The following is a 21,633-nucleotide window of genomic DNA, read 5'->3' on the forward strand; positions in this document are numbered from 1 at the left end:
TTATCCTGACTTTGATGGTTTCATATATATATATATATATATATATATATATTTTGTTGTTGTTGTTGTTGTTGTTGTTGTTATCAAACTCCTCAAGAGTACTGGGAGGTACTAAGCAGCCCAAAAATTGACCGTTCATGGCTAAAGGAATTTGAATAAAGACTCTTTGTGTTACTCTTTGCCTGTGATTCGAGCACACCTCAGATGCTTTTAGCCAACAGCGCTGCTGTAAAACTCCGTGCCCAATAGAGTCTGATGCCAAGTAGTAACTTTCCTGTTGTAAGTAGCATCCTCTGAAGAATTGACCTCAGTGGCTAGTGTCAGTGTTCCACCTCCCGGCCCCTGTTTGTTTTTAAACACTTTTAATGGGAGTGTATATACGTGTGTGTGTGTGTGTGTGTGTATAATAGCTTTAGCATGGTATTGATTTAAAGAGCTTTGGTTTCAGCTATTTTTACTGGTTTTAAATACATTGTATGTTTTCTTTTTTTAACATTGATATTTCTCTCCATAGATATTTGGCATTTGTACAACATGGCAGACATCGACAAGTAAGTGACAGAAAGTTGGTTCTTGTTTCAGAGATTTGGCTTCACTGTGTACTGTGTGATTTAATTAACAGCAGTACTAATTATGTATTATGAAAATGTATGGTAATGACTAATGCTTAGTACCTACTGTTTTAAAAGTTGGGTACAGTGTATCCAAGACAAAATATAGTATACATAATCATTGTCATAAATATACTAAACCATTTGTCGGTGTTTATTCTTAGGAAAGTGCTGAGCACAATAATGAGTCATAAATATTTGGAGAATTCGTTTTTTACCATTTCTCAAAGATTTTACAACTTGCATTGTAAAGTATCGTACATAAAGATAAGTTTATAAAATTTAACGTGTAGAGTTGAAAGAACAACAGGACACTTCTGTGCAAGTTTTTAAGAATTGCAGCATTACTTTTAGAAGCCCTGTGTGACCCTTCTCATTTGCATCCTCCTCTTCTCTCCAGACGTGTCAGTACTATCCTGGCTTTGTCTAGTTCGCTTCTGTTTTTCTGTAGAGCTTCAGCTCCTACAAATTCTTAATCAGTATTTACTTTGGAAACTCTTAAATAGCAGTCACAAACTTAGCTGTGTAAAGAAAAATTGTAATATCGCTGAGGAGTCAAAAGTAGGAAAAGAAAGAGAGACTGTCTGGGTCATGGTCTGCCTTCAGCTTTCCTGAGTCTACAAAGGCTTATTTTGAAGAAGTCCCTGGGCAAGGTCATACATCCTGGAACCACAGGTTTACTGATGTCGGCATCTGGCAGGCTTCTAGTGCGGATGGATGTCTTGCGGAAGTATGGTCAAGGAGAAGGGGACGAGCGGCACTATTTGTGCTGTTTGTAATTCCATGGTAGCCTGCCAACTCAAACGAGTAGGTAAAACAACCTTTCAGGATGAAGGGGTTATAATGAGATTATCCGCAGCTGTTGTAGGCAGCAGAGCATGGAGGCGGGAGGGAGGAAACTTCATTACAAGGGCAGCACGTTGAAGTGCGTCTAAGAATCTGGCCAGTCCTCCCGTGCACACTGTCCATCATTAAAGAGAGTGGCAGTGTGGATGTCGGTGGTGATGGCTTGCAAAATGATGGTCTCCTGAGTCACACTGCCCCGGTGTGGAGTGCTTGACCTCGGCTTCACAGTTGGCATTGTGCATCTCTTTTATCTTCCTGGGGTTTCTTTTTCTCCTCTCTGGAGTTTGCTATGTCCCATGTTTTCTTTTTTTGTACTTTTGGTTTAGCACCTTGGAAGAGTACAAGGGCAGTGAATTATTTTGAGATGGCATGACTGAAATGACTGTTACCCTTCTGCTTGGTAGTTTGGATATAGCATTCTAATTTGGGAATCACCTTTCTTTAGAATTTTGAAGGCATTGCTCCATTGTCAGCTTGCTTCTAGTGTTGAATTTCAAAGTCGTCATACTTCTTAATCACTTGTATGTGACACTTTTGAATAAATACAGACATATGTATCTATTTCTGGAAGCTACTCAGGCTTCAGAGTTCAAAATTTTTTACATTGTTAGGTTTTTATGCCTCTTGTGCTAGGCATACAGTGGTGGACCCTTTCAGTCTTGCAACTTGGTGTCTGTGATTTCTGGGGCATATTCTTGACTTCCTTTGTTGAATGTCTTCCTGTTTTCTATTTCTGGAGCTTCTGTTATATGTTGGACTGCTTTTTGCTCTAGTTTCTGTCTTTGTCTCTTTGCTCTTCTTTCTGGACAAAGCAGAAGAAACTATCTTTTAACTCTTGTTTCTAAATTTCTATTATTTTAGTTTTCAAACATTCCTTTGCTCTCTGTTCCTGTTTTTATAGCATCTTCTTCTTATTTCATTGATTATATCTTTTCTCTGGATATTCATTCTCTTGTATTATCTGTTCAGTCTTAAATTTTCTTTTCCTCTGTTTTGGTCTCAGTGTAGGAGGCTTTCCTCAGATAAGAAGTAATATTTGTTTGCTCATTAAGACTTGGGTGGAGGGAATGCATAGTTGAAGGATGTTTGTTTTTTTTTAAAGTTAATTGGAGAGTTTGAGTGTTGGGGAGGGAAAGACTTACCAATTTAGTATTTAATCAATTTAATACCCATCAGGGTGGGTATTTGTTGTGAGAATCTCCAGTATTAGAATGGTACTTTTTTCCTGGGCTGGTCACACGGGCCAGTGAAGAGTGTTTGGGGGGCTAACTTGGGAGAGGGCAGCTAGGGAGGAATGTCTGTATTCCGCATTCTAGTATGCTTCTCTCTGGGGTCCTCTAGTCTGACCTCAGTTCCCTTTCCAAAGCAGAACCTATTCTGCTAGAGAGAGCATCCTAAGATTTATCAGTTTTTGCTTATCCTTCCTATTTTATCAACCTTCACCAAGCCCTAGTTCTAGTTGTATCTTTTTAAAGACACTGTAGGCTGGTTCTCAGCTCTACTACTATGGACTTAGATTTCAGTTCTCCGTAAATTTGTTGGCTCTTATTTCCCTGTCCTTCCGTATTTGTTTTAAAACTTCTTTATCATAATCTTAGTGGAGATTTTAGAAGGATTAAGATCAGTTGAGTATGTGCAATCTGCCATCTAGCCTTCATTTTGTTTTAACGAAAAAAGAAATTGGTTGTGGTAGCTTGATTCTGCCCTACCCCCTCCCACTCCATTATTTACTGTTGGATGCCTGTGAGCTCTTAGCAGGGTAGGAGGAGAGAGGATCCTTGTTCTTCACAGCAGGAGCCAGCAGACTCTGTAAAGGATCTGATCCTAAATATTTTAGGCATTTTGGGCCATGTGGTCTGTGTTGCAGCTATTCAGCTCTGTTATAGTGCCACCAGGGAAGTTGGGCTGTGTGAAAGAAACCATAGGCAGTAAATAAATAAATGTGGCTGTGTTCCAGTAAAACTTTATTTAAAGAATAGAAATGGGCTGGATTTGGCCATATGACAGTTTGTGGACTCTTGTTTTAAAGCTTTAAGTTTTAGATGTTCAATAAGTGATTGAATGAGACGACACCTGGGGGAAGAACTGTTCCACATTATCTTTAGTTAGTGACCTTAGCTCTAAATATGCTTAATTTTATAATAAAAGATACTCCCAAAATAATCTGTGTTGCTTCTGATGGGAAGACTGCTTTCTTCCCCCTTAGTTGACAGAAACAGATTTTTGTAGAATACAGTTTACCTTTTCTGTAGTTGTTACTGTATGAAAATTAGGTCATATTTGTTCCTGTGTGCAAATTAAGTTTTCAAATGCTTTTTTAAGATATGAAAGCAGCTAATTTTCTAAACCAAATACTAAAATGTAAAATTACATAAGAAATTGTATGATGATCTTTATATTGACTTAGATATCCCTGTTTTAATACTGATTGTAATATCATGTTCAAAAACTAGAATTTTAAGATGAAATTGGAAGGATATTGTTACTTTCTCCTAGTTTTACTCTGAGCATGAAGTAGACTCAGGTCTTCCCCTTAACTTTTACTGTTCTTCCCCATCTCCACTATGAAGTAAAGAAAAAGGAAAGTCCAAAGATAGATACAGGCTTATGTGGTTGTTCTACAGCTAAGAGAGATTCAGGAGCCTTTTGTTTTTCCAGACTCCTTTTATTCTTAGCTGGAGACTTCTTCTCCAGGATGCCTCGTGGTCCTACATGGCTGCTGGAACTAGCCATCATATCCCTGTTGTAGGGAGAGAACAATACCAAAAAAGCCTCAGCTGTTTGCCATCCTATTAAGGAAGATGGTAAAATTCTGCATTGCTTCTCCTTTTTATCTCACTGCCAGAATTTGGTTATATAGCCACATCTATCTGAAAGGTAGGCTGGACTACGTAGACTTGTTAGATTGATGTATTACCATAGCATATAAAATCAAGAGTGCTGTTACTAGGAAGAGTGAAATCAGTAGATATTGAGTTGGAAGCACATACTTTCTGATGTTATAGTCTCTGAATCACAACCCATCAAATCACATTTTTAGCTTAAAGTATAAACTTTATATTTGAAAAGCTTTTAAGTGAAATTTTAAGTACTTCCAATTTGTACTTATTTACATATGAAGTTTGAAAACTGAATTATCTTTTAGATTTCTTGTTTCATGTTTTTGAAAGAGGCATATTAACCTAGAAAATGAATTGAAGTTTTCTATAATTTTTTTTTTTTTTTGGGTAATTGGTACATTTGAACCTTGGTGTGATACTATAATATTATAGCAAAGAACAGTCTGAACTTGATCAAGATTTGGATGATGTTGAAGAAGTAGAAGAAGAAGAAACTGGTGAAGAAACAAAAATCAAAGGTATTATTTTAAATTACTTCAGGAGCCAGTGATTGCTGGCTCACGTCTTATACAGGACAGTAATAAACGCCATTCTCTTTGAATACCTGTCCACCTTCCTGACTAGCCACACCCACAGCAGCAGTTTTGCGTGTGAATGTATGTTTGGGATGGGGAGGGAGAAATGGAAAGGAAGAGGGAGATGGAGGTGGAGTAAGGGAGGAAGGCATGGATCTGGTGACCCATCAGCAGTCACTGTGGCCCTCTACTGCCGGTTTGACATCATGTCAAACAGTTGCCTATGAGTTTTATCTGAATTTAGAAGTGTCTTAGGTAGTGGTAGGAGTTGTTGGTAGTGGTGCTTCTAAACATTAGCTTAGTCTTGAAAAGGTTTAACATGTAGAAAATATGTTGTATGTATGTCTGTCTTTTTTTAATCCTTTCTAACCAACCAAAAAAAGAATATTTATTAAATGTAGACAAAAATCACTCAACATTTTCTTTAGCGATTTATTTTTAAAAGGGGTAATAATGGCTAGTGGGGAATTATACTGCTTTAGGGTATAAAGGGGCAAGAATATCAAGGTACCAGATGACTTGACTTCCATTTTTAGGCCAGAATGAGGTTTATTGTGAAAAGACTACTGAACTAATGATACCGGACTGTATCTTTATGGCCAGTATTGGTACTTCTAAAAGTATATTGGTTATCACAACTGTATATCATCGAAGAATCAAATTACTATTAGAAGTAAATTGATCTTTAAAGACATAAACTGGGAAAATTGATGCAATTTTTTGATAAAGTCTGTATTGACAGAGCAGATGAGATAGCAGAATAGTTTGTTTTGCACAAATGTAGCTTATTTTTGGATGGAGTATAATTTTTAGAGGCCATTAATAACCAAATTTTGTTTGGCTTTAGTTACAGCCTTTGACTGTCTCAACTGTTAGCTTGGTTCAGGTGCACATAAGCACATTGCACAAGCTCAAAGAATCATTCAGGTCATTCATTTGACCATCTTTCTCCCAGGCTTGAAAGGGTTGCTGTTTTTGCAGTTTTCTTATGTGTTGTCTGACTCCAAAGGGTTATCAAAGATCACAGATAGGCATCTGGATGAATCTTTGAACTTCTCAAAACACAAGGTGGGTAAAACACATAGGAAGAGAAAGGATAGTGTTCATAATAGTTGTGGCAGTGGCCTTGAGAAGTGGTGGGCCTTAGACATCTTGAGGAACCTGAACTTGTTCTGTACGCTAGATTTTCCTAGAGTGAATTTTCCTTACCTTGCTGTTCGTCTCTACTCATACCAGAGATTTATGGGCTAGTCAGGAAAGCTTCATGATTGGATTGCCCTATTAAAATAGCATAATACATTTTCATAAAATCCTTCTTTCGATGCCCTTTTGTTTTTTTTTTTTTTAAAGCGCGTCAGCTGACTGTTCAGATGATGCAAAATCCTCAGATTCTTGCAGCCCTTCAAGAAAGACTTGATGGTCTGGTAGAAACACCAACAGGATACATTGAAAGGTACACGTTCTTCTTTTTCATAGTCTGTCTTTCTATAATCAGCATTGCAGGTGAATATTTTTAAGGTCATCTGGGACTTAATGTATGTCACAGTGGAAAAGCTAATGTTCATTATAGGATTATTGGGAGTTTAAAATTTTGCTAAGTACCAATTTAGAGTTGGTCTTTTAAAGTTTATTTTGGTTCATCTCCATAGGAAGTATATGAATCTTAAATCATCCCTGAGATTTGTTTAGAGATTTGTTAGAAATGCAGAGAATTAGCAGAAATACAGACTTCTTATTTATTTCATTGGTGATAAAAGTCATTAGTAATAACCCAAGTATCTTATTCTGCCTCTGATATTTTTTACACAACTTTGATTTTAAGATCTGCCCACGTTGCTGTCTATATGTATCTTAGTCAGTAGTCTCTCTGTGTTCCCTGGCTCTCTGTGATGTGCGTCCACCATGCTTCACTGTATGCTTTTTCTTTGACGGCCATCTGGATTGTCTCCAAGCTCCATCAACACAGATTCCATTGTGATGGTCATCCTGGTGCATGTGCTCTTAAGGGGTTGTGTGAGAGTTTCTTTGGAGTATGTACTTCTCTATGGGATTGATAGTTATAGGATATGCAAGCCTTCAGTACTTCCAGGATATGTGAAGGTTGATTTAGCTTTGTGTCCTTGCCAGCAGTTGGCATCATTCAGCCTTATAGTTTTTGTCTTTACCAGCCTAAGAGATGCAGGCTCCTTTTGTTTATTTGTATTTTCTGATTTTTAATGAATTGACGTTCTTTGCATGATAATTGGGAGTGAGCCTTTTAGGTTGCTCGTTTGTACCCTTTGGCCCATTCACTTTTGGGGGTTTACTGTCTTTTTCTTGTTTTGTAGGAGTTTGTGTTCTGGATTTTAATCCTGTCTCAGTTTTAGACTTTGTAACTAATTTTTGTGTCATTTCTATTAATTTTGTCCATGGTGTCCTCCATTAAATCCTTAATTTTTATGTTCATTAACTTTTTTACCTATGTCTTGTTCTTTTGAAAAGATGTCTTTTCCTTGCTCCTGCGTTTCCTATTGACTTGATTAGTTTTATCTTCTACCTTTAGACCTTGAATCCTTCTAGAGATCACCTTTCTATTTCTTATGCTTCACTCCACGGTTCCTTCTTTCCCCATTTATTTCTGTTACCACCTTTATTACATATCAGATTCTTCTAAACACCTTTGTCTCTGAGCAGCACTCTTCTTCTCTCGCAGCAGCACTCTGCGCTGTTTCTGCCTGTTCTTTTGTCATTGTCCCACTTACTGACTGTGGCTTTAGAGCATGTCTTCATATCTGACAGTGAGTTGCTTTCTCCTACCATCTCTCACCCATCATGGAACACACTCTTAGGATTGCTCTTACCATCTGTAGCCCGTTATCCCATGTATGGTTGAGGATGAGTTTATTGGGGTTTTCTTAAAAAACAAACAGAACCCCCAAAATAAAGCAACTAAAATTTTGACAGGAATTCCACTATCTTTTTGGTATTAAATTGTCTCATCCATGTCCTCGTATTTATTCAGATCATATTCTGTATTTTATTACAAAGTGTTCTTAATTTGTATTGTTATTGTGACTATTATTTTATTTTTTACTGTATTTTCTGTTTGCCTTTTTTTTTTTTTCCCCCCGACTCTTGATTTTGTTATTCAGTGTATATGCATATGTACTGTGCTTAGTCGCTGAGTCATATCCAGCTCTTTCATGACCCCATGCACTGCAGTCCCTCAGGCTGGTTGCAAGAATTCTGGAGTGGGCTGCCATTTGAGTTGTTCATGATAAAGGAGTGCTATTGATTAGTATTAAAGTTGATTTGGGTCCAGAAACCTTGCTATTCTTGTTGTATAGTAATTTGTTCTTTTATTTTTCCCATAGCCCCAAAGTCTCATCTGCAAACAAGGGCAGTTTTAATTCTCATCTTCCACATTATATCACACTCCATGGTAATTTTTCTTTCTTGATAACATTGGCCAGGACTTTCAATATTGTGTTAAGCATTAGCATCAAAAATGAGCACTCTAATCTTTACCAGAATTGAATGTATAATCTCTTCACTAATTTGGTATCTATTGGTGATTTTTTAATGGTCTTCTTGTCCTTTATAGATTCTGATGATCTTTTGACTTTTTCTTTGAATTTACTAATTATATATTAAATATATACTTTGGGAAATATGAGTTGGGTACTTAGGGTGGGTAGTTACCTTATTCACTAGTGGAAAGAGCTTACGTGTGCTGGTAAACTAATGTCTTCAATTTCTCTTTGGTCAATTGTGGAGTTTTATTTTCTAAAAATATGCATTTTATCTAGGTGTAAAATTTATTAGTATTCAGTTCATACTTTTAAAAAATCGAATTGTCCCTTCCATATTCTGTACTTTGTATCTTCATTAGTTTTTCCAGTTGTCTCAATCTTAATGTTTTTAAGAACAGGCTTTGATTTTCCATTTTCATATGTTTTTGTTATTGCTGCTTTCCCCCCCCTTGCCTTTAACGTTATTTCCTTATTTGGGTTTGCTCTATTCCTCTTTCCAGTTTCTTGATTGCATGTTTAGCTCAAAAAACCTTTAACAGCCATAAAACTTTCTCTAAATGTTATGGGTATGTTTAGTGTGAAGATCTGTATGCCAAAGTCAGTAGCTTAGGCATATTAGTTGTACTGTTCAGATTCTCTTTATTTCTGGTTATTGATTAATTGCTTTATCAGTTTCTGGGATAGATGTGTAAAAAATGTTCATTCACTTAATTTACCTCTCTCTTATTGTAGTAAAATAGCTTATAATCTAATAGCTTTATTTACCCTTATTGATCTCTTAAATTCACCGATAATGTACTTCCTGTAGGCTTCTGTTTTTTTTCCTTCTAGGCAACAGTAAATTTTACCAATTTTTAAATCACCTATACCTTATGTGACATCTCCTGGATTTTTTTTTTTACTTCCTCAAAATTATTTTTAATGAATATGAGTGTCTGTGGCATATTTCTGGAAGCCTCTTAGGCAATTTTTATTTTACCTTCATATCTGAAATTTTACTTGGTCTTCATATCTTAAAATTTTAGGTTCAAGTCTTAAATATCACTTCATTTTTTTTCTTCTATATTGTAGGTTCAAAGTCTTAAATATCACTTCATTTTTTTTTCCTTCTATATTGTATATTCTTGTGTTTCCTTTGAAGCCTGATGTCACTTTGATTCCTTTTCCTTTATAGGTTATTTGCTTTTTTCATTAATACCTTTAGAATTTACTTGTCTTTGATAGTTATATGTCTCAGTAACGTCTCAGTGCTTTGAGTAAGGATTTTCATATTTCTTTAACTCTGAGAAATTTATTATACACATTGCTTCAGGTAATCTACCTCTCTTCTCTTTTTCAGCTGTTAACATTTATCATCCATGTCTCCATATCTTCTAGCTTTTCTGTCTTTACCACTGCCTGTCTGAGAGCTTTTAAATCTCATGGATTTTTTTCCTTCAGTTGAACCTCTATTGTTTATCCTATTTGTTGGTTGTTTTAGTTACTGTATTTCTAATACTTAGTATTCCCACCTTGTTTTACAGTTCTTGGTCTTGTTTCATAGTATCTATCCTCCTTCATCCCTTTAAATATATTTACATTCTTGTTTAAATCCTTCATCTGTCTAATAATGCTTTAGATGCTAAATAGTTCATTCTTGCGTAGTACTCAGGAACCATCTAGTTATTCTGATCTTACTTCTCTGGCTCACTGGGCGATATCAGTTACTCCTGTGAGTATCGAGGGAGGGTTGGCGGTTAGACTTTGGTTTTGACAGTCTCATGGGGTTTAGAGAGAGAGGGGGCAGGATGAGCCTGAGGAGAGCTCCCGTCACCTCAGTCTCATGGGGTTTAGAGAAGGGGGGGCAGGATGAGCCTGAGGAGAGCTCCCGTCACCTCAGACTGTGGGCTGGCAATTGCAGACAGTTTCTTGGGAGGAAGCAGTCTACTTTGGTTGTAATTGTTGCTCCTGGATTGGAGTTGGGGGAAGAGTGAGTGCTTACGGCTCTGAGTGCGTCCAGCTTTCATCAGCTCTTTGTGTTATCCTAAGAACTGGGCTCTCTGAAGGGTGAAGGGGACTGCAGTGAGCGTTGAAAGCAGATGCAGTACTTAAAAGCTTTGCTGCACAAAAGTTTTCTTCCAACTTGACCTCACCGTTACCTACTCTGGTTATCACCACCACCCATCCCTGTCTTTGAAGTTGCAGCCCGCTCACCCTGTCTGTACCAGTTAAAGGCAGCCTGCGGTCTTACTCAGAATTTGCTCATGGGATGTGTTTGTGTGTGAGTGTGTGTGTCTCAATTGGCTCACAGTGTGTGTGTGTGTGTTTATCAGAGAGATATAGAGCTATGGAGCCTTGTTGTCTCCATAAAGTTTCTAGGATTGGGGTTTTTTTTTGGACATGTGAAGTTGAGGGTAAAGCTAGGTGACCAAGTTCTTTGACCGCCTTGACAGAACAGTTTACTTTCAAGTATAAAAAATAAAACTTGATACTTCAGGTTTTTGTTTTTTGTTTGTTTTAATTACCTTTAGTGGCTAAATAAGAGATTTAATTTGATTACAACAATATGTCTATGGCAGGAAATTTTTTTTTTTAGCTTTTGATTTTTTTATTGGAGAATTGATGATTGTGCTGTGAATGTTTCAGGTTGACAGTCGAGGGAGGCAGCCATACATATACATGCATCCATTCTCTCCCAGATTCTCCTCTCACCCAGGCTCCACCTAACATTGAACAGAGTTCCCTGTGATACAGAGTAGATCCTTGTTGGCTATCCATTTTAAATCTAGCTATATGTACACGTCAGTCCCAAACTTGCTAACTGTCCTTTCCCCTCATGCTTTCCTTCCTCTCTGACAACCATAAGTTCATTCTCTGTGAGTCTGTTCTGTAAATAAGTTCATTTGTGTCATTTCTTTTTAGATTCTATTATAAGGGATGTCATACAATATTTCCTCTTCTGTTTTACTTACTTCACCCAGTATATCAATCTCTAGGTCCATTCATTACGGCAGAAAATTCTAACCTGGATTTTGGATGTGTTGTACAAACTGCCTGAGTGAATGTTTTTTGGGTGTTAGAGGGATTCATAAGTTTAGTAATTTTTTGAGGGGCTCATAAACTAGGTGTGTATATTCTTTTTAAATCTATGTCGCGTAGTGGATCATATGAATTATACTTTAGGAAAGCTGTTATTTTAAGAATCCCCCTCCCCTCTTCATAAATACTATGTACTTATTTAATGTAATTTCAAATTCCAAATTAAATATTGAGAGTAGAAAAAAAATAATGCTGTAGGTCCATTATTTTTCCAGAAAGAGATATGGTCCCCTCCTTTCCTGTAATAATAATAGACACAGGTGAGATAAGCAGTTGACCCTTGAATAAGGAGCTAACCAGTGTATAACTTTATACATAGTGTATAACAGTATATAAAGAGTCGCCCTTTGTATTTGATTCCTCCATCTCCACGGATTCAACCAGCCACACCCTGTCTAGTACTGTAGTATTCCCTGTTGAAAAATGTCTGCATATAAGTGATTCAAACCTGTGTTCAAGGGTCAACTGTACATACTTTATTTGTGTTTATTCACTGATTTTGGCATGCCTTGTGGCTTGTGGGATCTTAGTTCCCTGACCAGGGATCGAACCTGTGTCCCCTGCAGTGGAAGCTCAGAGTCCTAACCACTGGACTGCCAGGGAATTCCCTCAGTTCATATTTAAAAAAATAATTCAGGTTATCAGGATAGTCAGTTCATGACTTGTTAACTGTATGAGATAGACTGTTTCACACCTGAGATACCAGCACTGACAAGCTCAGTGCTAAGGTTTGATTACAATGAAAGATTGAGGATTTGTGATACAATTTACATTTTCTTATCAGTTTAAATTTGCTACCTGGTTAAATTTGCTCTTTTGAAATGCTTAATGGTCATGAGGTCTATATTTGAATGTACCTTTTGCTTCAAATAGGAAACCTGTCATTCACTAAAGGCTTCCCAGGTGGCTTAGTGGTAAAGAATCTGCCTGCCCATTCAGGAGACCCGGGTTCGATCCCTGAGCTGGGAAGATCCCCAGAGGAGGAAATGACAACCCATTCTAGTATTTTTGCCAGGAGAGTCTGTCCCACAGGCAGAGGAGCCTGGCAGGCTGCAGTCCATGGGGTCACAAAGAATTGGACATGAATGAGCATGCATGTTGCTAACTATGAGCGTCATTCACTAACTTTTATACATCAGTGTCAATATGACAAAAGTGACTTGTGTTTTACTGTGATGCTGTATAATTGGTATTTTCTAACCTTTCAGCTTGCCTAGGGTAGTTAAAAGACGAGTGAATGCTCTCAAAAACCTTCAAGTTAAATGTGCACAGATAGAAGCCAAATTCTATGAGGAAGTTCATGATCTTGAAAGAAAGTATGCTGTTCTTTATCAGCCTCTGTTTGATAAGGTAATGCTTTCTAATACTTTATCTCAAGTTCAAGTAGATAATAAAGCTTTGAAAATATAAACAAACTTTTGTTAGACCTCTCAGCAAAATGGTTATTAAAGATATTTGGGGAAATTATCAGTAATAACAATTCTACTTGTAGTATGAAGTCATTATATCTATGAGTGTTAATGAGAGAATTTTTTGCTTGGATGCCAGAGTTTTTATGCAATTTTTTTTTTTAATTGTTTCAGCGATTTGAGATCATTAATGCCATTTATGAACCTACAGAAGAAGAGTGTGAATGGAAACCAGATGAGGAAGATGAAATTTCGGTTGGTATTATTATCTTTAGTATGTTTTATACTTTGGGAATATTTCTTTTATTGTGCGATGGATATGAGTGCAGATGAGCCGCTGTTAGCCTGGCACTGTCTATACCCAAATTTACTTTTTCCTTGTATTTTTGTAGTACTTAAAGTTTATAGATTTATATAAGCTTTTACTTTGAACTTCCTGATGACATACAAAAGGATTCTTGCCGTTTTTTGAGTGCAGGTGAAGGCTTCTAGGTGTCCTGCCCACCTTTATAGATGGCAGGGCTGTGACACAGATCCAGTGCCCTATTAGGTGATTTCTCCAGTGTTCATATTTTAACCTTGATTAAGAGAATATATTTTAATTAAGAAAACCAGTGAGTGAGGCGGTAAACAAGGTTTATGTTTCTTTTGCTTTTTCTCTTTACTGTGCTTAAGTCTTTTTTTTCCATGAAGCTGAAATTTTTTTCTCTACATCTCATGGGTCCTAGTAGCTTTCTTTTGGGAGGGATATGGTATAGTAAATGTTTATAGAAGTAAAGGTTTGCTGTGGGTAACAGCATTGTTTACACAATTAGACTAGAATTTCTTTGGCTGAATGTTAGAATTAGTTGAGGGTTTGTTGGGTCCTGAATGTAAAACATTTTATCAAGATGTCTAATCGAGGTATCCAGCATTCATTAATGCTGTCTTTTATTAAGGAGGAGCTAAAAGAAAAGGCCAAGATTGAAGATGAGAAAAAGGATGAAGAAAAAGAAGATCCCAAGGGAATTCCTGAGTTTTGGTTGACCGTTTTTAAGAATGTTGACTTGCTCAGTGATATGGTTCAGGTAATTTTATTCATAAAACACCAGTTTACCTAAAAGAGTAAACCTGTGGAATTTAAATGACTGTGATGACTGGTTTCTGTATTGTCGACTTTTATAGAATGATTGCCTTTGAGGGGAAAAGAGTGCTCCAAGGCTAATGGGCATCTTAGTTCCCTGATGAGGGATCAAACCTGGGCCCTTGCCAGTGGAAGCACAGAAGCCTAACCACTGGACTGCAAGGGAATTCCCATGTTGGCTTTCTTTTGAAAGAGCTGTCATTGGTAGAAGGGGAATTGCAGCTTTGATTAATGTAATAAATTCATTTCCAAAAATTAAATAATGAAACAGTTTCTTACATAATTGCTCATTTCACTGTAATTCTCACATAGCCCTGTGCCTCTTGGTTTTAGATGGCAGAGTATGGAGGTTATGGTGGGTTGTTTGATTGTCTGACCAGAGAGACTTTTTTCAGTCTGAAACTATTCCAAGAAATAATTTGCATTGTCAAAGAACACTGTAAACATACGTGTGTGTGTGTGTGTGTGTGTGTGCATGCCCAGTTATATTTGAGTCTTTGGGACCCCATAGCCCACCAGGTTCCTCTGTCCATGGCAAGAATACTGGAGCGGGTTACCTTTCCCAGCTCCAGGGAATTCTTCCTGATCCAGGGCTTGAACCTTAGTCTTCTTGTGTCTCCTACATTGATAGGCAAGTTCTTTACTTACCTATTTTAATAATTGTCCTTTTCTCTGGGAAACCTTCGGGAAGCTTTGCCTCTCCTAATCTGAATCATTTCTTGGGCCACTTTCATCTGCATTATTACTACCTTATGTTGTGATTGTTAATGTCAAGAAAAAGAAACTATCTCAAAACAATGACAGCTTATTGCGTTTCTGTTTTTTAGCAAAGTAGTAAAGGAACAAGAAGCAGCTGGAAATGGTAGCAATTATGATCAGGAAACATTTTTAAACTAGCTTCAGTATAAGGCATAACCTGGAGAGTAAATCTTAAGGTTCATAATTATACATAAAACTTCAATAAAATGTCTCTGTTGGTTAAATGCATATCGTCCAATAGAAGAACTCTAGTCTTAAAATGCCATTTAGATACTCGTTTTGATCTTTTTTTTTTTTTTTTTTTTTAATTTAAAGGAACATGATGAGCCTATTCTGAAGCACTTGAAAGATATTAAAGTGAAGTTCTCAGATGCTGGTCAGCCTATGGTAAAAGAATCTTGAAATATTTCCAGTTTTGTAGCATTAGATGTTTACATAGTAGATCAATGGAACTTTCTAAAGAAAGGTGACATTCAACAATTAGACAAGGGAGTGAGAAGAAATTGAAAATGATATTTGGTACTTTGAATTGTTAGTCGGAACTAAAGTTTGCATGTTGATAGTTGTGATGCTGTATTTATTCCTTTTCTTCCCTCTAATAGTAAAAATCATCCATTTTTATAAAAATCATCCATTTTTGATACTGAATTTAAAATGTATTAAAAATAACAGCAGAGTGAATAAGAAAATGCTTATTCTGTATTAAAAAACATGTGTCTGGAAAGTAAATAGAACAGAAGGTGTTAGAGGGTTCTTACTTCTTCATTATGGAAGATCAGCCAACAGCTTTTCCCTGAAACCATCAGGATTATGGAAAGCATGGGCAAAGGTCCTGTGGGCTGTAGGTTCTCTATTACATGTGCTAAGGTCAGGCCTTTTCTCTGTCAGTCTAAGATTGAAAGTCCTCTCTGGGGAGATGGAGGGAAGAAGGGAGAGACTGTTCAGCTGTACCTAACCTATTTCATAAACATGTTACTAAACAGTGTAAGCTGAACTAAGTTTTGCTCAATTTATTTGGTGCCATACATTGCTTTTAAGGTAATTTGGGATTTACATGACTTTTTCCCAGAATAGGACTTTGTCACTTAAAATTTTATGTTTATAGAAATCATACATTAAGCTTTATTTACTAAAGCATTGAAATTTTATCATGGAAAAATTTAATTTAATTTAATTTTTTTTTTTTAAGAGTTTTGTCTTAGAATTTCACTTTGAACCCAATGAATATTTCACAAATGAAGTCTTGACAAAGACATATAGGATGAGGTCAGAACCGGATGATTCTGATCCCTTTTCTTTTGATGGACCAGAAATTATGGGTTGTACAGGGTGAGTTTCATTTCAGTACTTTAATAGAATGCTACATCTATTTTTGTTTTACTTATGATATGTGATATTTATTATTTTCTAGTGTGTCTGCTTGGTACACACATACATACATAGTTTATCTCCAAATATTTCAGTAAAATGTTTTCTGAGAAGAGCTTAACCATTTTTGCAGGATTTTCCATGGACTATAATAGGTATTTCTCCAAAGGAGTACACATTTGAATGTATTATATTGTGAGTTTGTGGTAATTATAAGTATATTTATTGAAAAAATTTGTTTAGAAATAAAAATTTTCTCTCTATACTGCTACAGAAAGCAGCACAAATTTCCCCCTCTAAAATTGGAAAATAAAACATTTACTTAGAAAAATGTCAGCTTTCCAGCAATTGAAAGTAAATGCGTTAATTGTGATAGACATTCTTTTCCCTTTGTTTTGGAAGGTGCCAGATAGATTGGAAAAAAGGGAAGAATGTCACTTTGAAAACGATTAAGAAGAAGCAGAAACACAAGGGACGTGGAACAGTTCGTACTGTGACCAAAACAGTTTCTAATGACTCTTTCTTTAATTTTTTTGCCCCTCCTGAAGGTAAATAGCATTTTGCTTTGAGTATTTATGGTTGTTTTATTATGAGCTCTGTTTAACATTATACTCATTTGGATTTCTTTTCTCAATTTTGCAGTTCCTGAGAGTGGAGATCTGGTAAGCTGAATTGTTTATTTGTTGAATTGTTTACTGTATATAAAATTAAAGGACTGTATATATAAAATTAAAAGACTGGTTCTCAAATGTGAGGAGTGGGGAAGTGGCCACTAGTATTTTGTACTGAGGCTTTCTAATGCAGAGAAGAGCACCTTTACACATCTGAAAAATTACTCCATTGAAAATGCTTTTGCTGCTTCCACTGAGAAATGATGGGAGGCTAAAGATTTTCTTTTCTTTTGAGACTTGCAAATACTGACGTGAGGGATTCAAGTTTTCAAACTATTAAGTTTTCTTCCTTATGGAAAATGGAGTGTATTAAGTCATTTATACTGTTTAGAAAACACTAACCACATTCTGCTTAGATTTTTTTCTGTGGTTATTATTCCAGTAGAAATGTGGTTATTTTATATATGTTGATCATATAGCTGAAATGTGCTTGGCATGCAGCCTGGAATGAGGAACAGCCTTAAAGAAATCTGTACATGCAGTGTAGGCTAGGAATGTTTTGAATTTGGCTTAAGTTTATTACCAAGTAATGATGGTAACAAAAAACAGTCTTGAGTAGTTACGGGTAGAACATCTCTGTCTGCGATTAGAATTTTTCCTTCAAAGTCTTCTCCCCTAACCTTTGGTGTTTTGTTGTTGTTACTAGATGAGATTGTTTTGATGGATCGAAAATAAACATTCAGGATTTCACAGAATATTTACTCATTGTTTAGTATCACAGAATTGGAACTTTAGTCTTGTGGAATAATTTTAATTGTGAATAATGTCAGCAGCATTTCTATGCTGTACTTTGCCATTAAGTAGTAATCCGAGACTGACTTAGTCTTTATCAAGTAGGACTTCATGACATTTGGCACTACCCAGCTGCTTGGATAAGTCTCTTTCAGGAAGTATGAAGTGATCCTCTCTGGTCTATATTATGTGCCATATACATAATTTTATTTATAAGAGCCTAAGATCCTTCCTTTTATTCCATTCGGTGTTTTCAGTAATATCTTTAAAAGAAAATTGCAGTCATATAGCAAAGTTGCTATTGTAACTTTTAAACTAGAGGAAACTAAGCAATGATCAGTAGGCACACTGACCTAACGTTTTCTTTTTATTAAAAACCTGTAAACCTAAGGCACATGTAGAAGACTATTTGATCATGCACACATGAGCTACTTTTAAATGTTTGAAGTTGAGAGTTTCTATGAATGATTTAAACTGAGCAATCCCACATAAGCCAAATTTAGTAAGTTATTACATTTTGTGGTTCTGTTTTTCTTTAACAGGATGATGATTCTGAAGCTATCCTCGCTGCAGACTTTGAAATTGGTCACTTTTTACGTGAGCGTATAATCCCAAGATCAGTGTTATACTTTACTGGAGAAGCTATTGAAGATGATGACGATGATGTGAGTGAATCTGAATCCTGCAGTGAAATCCTTTGGTGAGGGTGTGGTAGTCAGAACTGGGGAGAGGTTTAATGAATAGATGCAGCTGTTAAAAAGCAAGACAGAATAATTCAAAATTAGGCTGATTACTTACATCCTTTTGGTAACTTCTTTGAATTGTTTTAAACAGATTGTCTTAGAATCTGTGTGTTTGGTATATTGTAGTTTTTATTTTCCTACTTTTAGGAAGGCTACTTTGAAATAGTAAAACCTCAGTATGTTGGGTTAGTGTTGTAAATCCATTACATGTTTTTGACCAAACAAATCATAATCTTGGACATTTTTGAATTCTGATGAAAATCTTTACTAGAAAGCATGGAATTTTTATTCATAGAAATACAAAGGAACAATTTAAGGTAAAAATAGGTTGTTCTCCGATATTTTGGACATCTTTCTTGTTAAGTGGCAATCATTCTAATAGGCTTTAGGTCCTTTTTTTTTTTAACAGACAAGTAATATTTACAGTCATAGTTACCTGCTCACAGTTTACCCATGATTATCCTGTGTTCTTTATTTTTATTTTTTAAGTTGTCAAATTTAGATCATGGCACTGAGCTGGGTGACTCATGTAGCTGTTGTCCTTGTTTTAATCAGTTGCCAAACGGAAGTACTTTTTCCTTTTTTTAGACATTAGTGGATACAGTGGTGGATATTAAGTAAATGCTACTTTCAGATGTCAGCTTCATTCAAACGTCATCTTTTTTTCCCTTTTTTAGTATGATGAAGAAGGTGAAGAAGCGGATGAGGTAATGTTTACCAAATGAGCAAATAATTCTCTGTTTAACACATTGAGAAGCAATTGAGTGACTTATGTATTCCATTGGTATATTCATTATTCCATGATATGGGATAAAAACGTTTTTTTGGAAAAACGTGGTTTTAGAATTCTACATCCAAGTAATGTATGTATGAGGTTTCAATAAATAAACTGCAAAACTCAGAACACTTTTTTTATTTCAAATAATTCTGTTCTGCTGCAGGGTTATCAGCTCTTTGAAGAAGTCAAAAGCTGCAGTAAACTTTTTCAACGTTGGCTGCAGTAAATCTTTTCAATAAAACCTGTCTGGATGTCTCAAGTTGTGTTGGGAAATTTTTCATATTAGAAGCTTTCAAATTAAATTGCATTGTCACCAAACTCTGTAATCATGAAAAATCTGTTGACTTATAGAGTAACTTGTATTAAATTCTCCCTACATTATGAGCCATTTCTTCCTACTGTGTACCTACTTCATGGATGCATTTTGAACTTTAATATAGGAAGGGGAAGAAGAAGGAGATGAGGAAAATGATCCAGACTATGACCCAAAGGTGAGCAAAATTAGTCCTATTTTCTGTTAAATTTAAGGCAGGCTAAATATGAGTTGATGTTTCTGAATATAAAGTTTATTTTTGCCCATTAAAGTCTTTAATAAATCCTCACTGGCATTTCAACAGTACATGCAATTTCAGTGTACCTTTCCTAAGAAACTTTTATTTTTGGTTCTGACCTTACGGTTTTCATAGTTTCAGCCTAAATACCCCTAGGATTCTATTTTAATGGTGCCTTATCTTGGGCATTTTTAAACATTCAAAATTACTTATTCTGGTGTTGTTTAGGATGTTTTCTCTTCTAAGGAAAGCTTGTAAACAGTTTTTAAATCATCTGAATGCAGGAGTGCATAGAAACAGGAGAGCAGTGCTCTTAGGTTCTCCCAGTCACCTCTTCTCCATACCCTAGTCTAGTCTTCCTGTTCCTAGGAAGGTGTCATATCAGGGTTAGGAAAGGACTTTATCCCCTACAAAATGCTGGGTGTTATCAGGATTCACTTGAAACTTCCAGGTTCTCTTTAATGCATTTATTCATTTGCTTATGCTGTAAAATACCCAGAAGATGCTTTAACCTAGTCATCAGGTAAGAGAGGGTAGTTAAAAAATCAAATATTCTGTCATGTCTGAATTGGTCTTAACAGCTAAATATGAATGAAATTAGTATTTTTGAAAGGCAGAAACAATTGGTAATATGACTTAAGATAATTTGGTTATTTTAAGATTATATTTTAATATGTTTCACTTTATGGCATTCATTCTACAGTGTAAAATCAGGACTTTGTTTTAGCGTTTTTGTGACTGTAATATTTGAGTAATTGGCTATAATTACTGTATCATTTTTTAAAAATTTGGCAAAAATTTTGACAGAACAGTGAGATAATGTGATAATTAAAATAATTATTATTGAAAAATTAACTGAAGCAGATAGAAAAAGATAGATTGACTGTTGTTTTCCTTTAACAGAAGGATCAAAACCCAGCAGAGTGCAAGCAGCAGTGAAGCAGGATGTATGAGGCCTGAGGATAACCTGCACTGTAATAGCCCAAACACAGCTATTATTTACTTACAGCCTTATGTTTTTGTATTTTCTTGGTAGACTCAGAAGTTTTTTTTAAAGGAAAGGAACTGATATTTTAAAGACCAAATTTGTTCTAATTAGCATTTTAACTAGTTTTTCTGCCAGCAGCATCAAGTGCACAGAATCTCTCACGCATGTTCGTCCGTTGCTATATAGTTTGGTTCTTCTTGGAGTATTTTTATCATGTAACTGTTAGATTAAAGCTATGAAAATGAACAGAACTGTGAAATGAACCAGATTTTTTTGTCTTGCTAAGTTTTTTCCTGAAGAACCAAAGTATTTTTTCAGCTGGTTGAATGGGTTTAAGTTTGCTTGCAAGAGCTGTGCCTTTCATTACTTTGTTACAGAAATACAATGACTTGCATTAAGACAATTCATCGTTCAAAAAGCAAAACTTGTCAAGACAAGTATATGGTTAAGAATTTCCAGTAAGACTACACCTGATAATTTAGATTAACAGGTTTTTGTATGTCAGGTGACACTATTTACTATAAGAAAAGCTTATTAACTAATAGTATGGTTATTGGTTATCTTAGGGAGGTGAATAAAACCTAGTATTTTCAGAAGTTATGCCTCATTATTTTTATTTTAATTGTACTTTTAAAATTTAACCTCCATTAATTAAGCATCTTTTCTTTGTGGTAGGATCTACCTTCTGCTTCCATGGAAAGGATGAATTTACATCATTTGACAAGCCTATTTCAAGTTTTTTGTTGTTTGCTCATTTTTGTTTTTGCATCCTATAATAAAAATGTCGTATAATTTTAGTTCTCAAAAGATAATGTCTTAATTTTGTACTAATTCAGGTAGAAGCAGAGGCCTAGCTTAAATTATGTACCCAGTTTACCATATTACTGAAGAAAAGGGTGCCAAATTTGGAAGAGGTACTACTACATCTACTAATAAGAAAGTATTAAAAAAAAAAAAAGACAAAAAATTCTTAAATGATTTAATGGTTTTCATAGAAAAAGTGAAAGGTTAAATTTCATTTCCTTTGGTCATAACTAGACTGAAGGCCC

At 35.7% G+C, this 21,633-nt stretch overlaps 1 protein-coding gene across 5 annotated transcripts in view; it reads left to right on the forward strand.

Moving 5' to 3' along the window:
- The window catches only part of NAP1L1 (nucleosome assembly protein 1 like 1), a 34,646-nt gene extending 13,265 nt beyond the window's left edge, over positions 1-21,381 (forward strand). For 2 of the 5 annotated variants that reach the window (XM_025284427.2, XM_025284428.2), the window contains 15 exons: positions 515-551; positions 4,730-4,815; positions 6,223-6,325; positions 12,671-12,812; positions 13,046-13,126; positions 13,810-13,938; positions 15,069-15,140; positions 15,943-16,082; positions 16,524-16,669; positions 16,764-16,783; positions 18,067-18,189; positions 18,945-18,974; positions 19,486-19,536; positions 20,500-20,570; positions 21,260-21,381. In XM_025284427.2, coding sequence (XP_025140212.1) covers positions 535-551; positions 4,730-4,815; positions 6,223-6,325; positions 12,671-12,812; positions 13,046-13,126; positions 13,810-13,938; positions 15,069-15,140; positions 15,943-16,082; positions 16,524-16,669; positions 16,764-16,783; positions 18,067-18,189; positions 18,945-18,974; positions 19,486-19,536; positions 20,500-20,535 — 1,176 coding nt within the window. In that variant the 5' untranslated portion in view covers positions 515-534 and the 3' untranslated portion in view covers positions 20,536-20,570; positions 21,260-21,381. Of the gene's footprint in view, positions 1-514; positions 552-4,729; positions 4,816-6,222; positions 6,326-12,670; positions 12,813-13,045; positions 13,127-13,809; positions 13,939-15,068; positions 15,141-15,942; positions 16,083-16,523; positions 16,670-16,763; positions 16,784-18,066; positions 18,190-18,944; positions 18,975-19,208; positions 19,305-19,485; positions 19,537-20,499; positions 20,571-21,259 lie in introns of those variants that run through there. The other 3 variants (XM_025284430.2, XM_025284431.2, XM_025284429.2) reach the window with 2 other exon arrangements.
- The last annotated feature ends 252 nt before the right edge of the window (positions 21,382-21,633 follow it).

The sequence above is a fragment of the Bubalus bubalis genome, chromosome 4, assembly GCF_019923935.1.
Source record: "Bubalus bubalis isolate 160015118507 breed Murrah chromosome 4, NDDB_SH_1, whole genome shotgun sequence".
NCBI classification, from domain to species: Eukaryota; Metazoa; Chordata; class Mammalia; order Artiodactyla; family Bovidae; genus Bubalus; species Bubalus bubalis.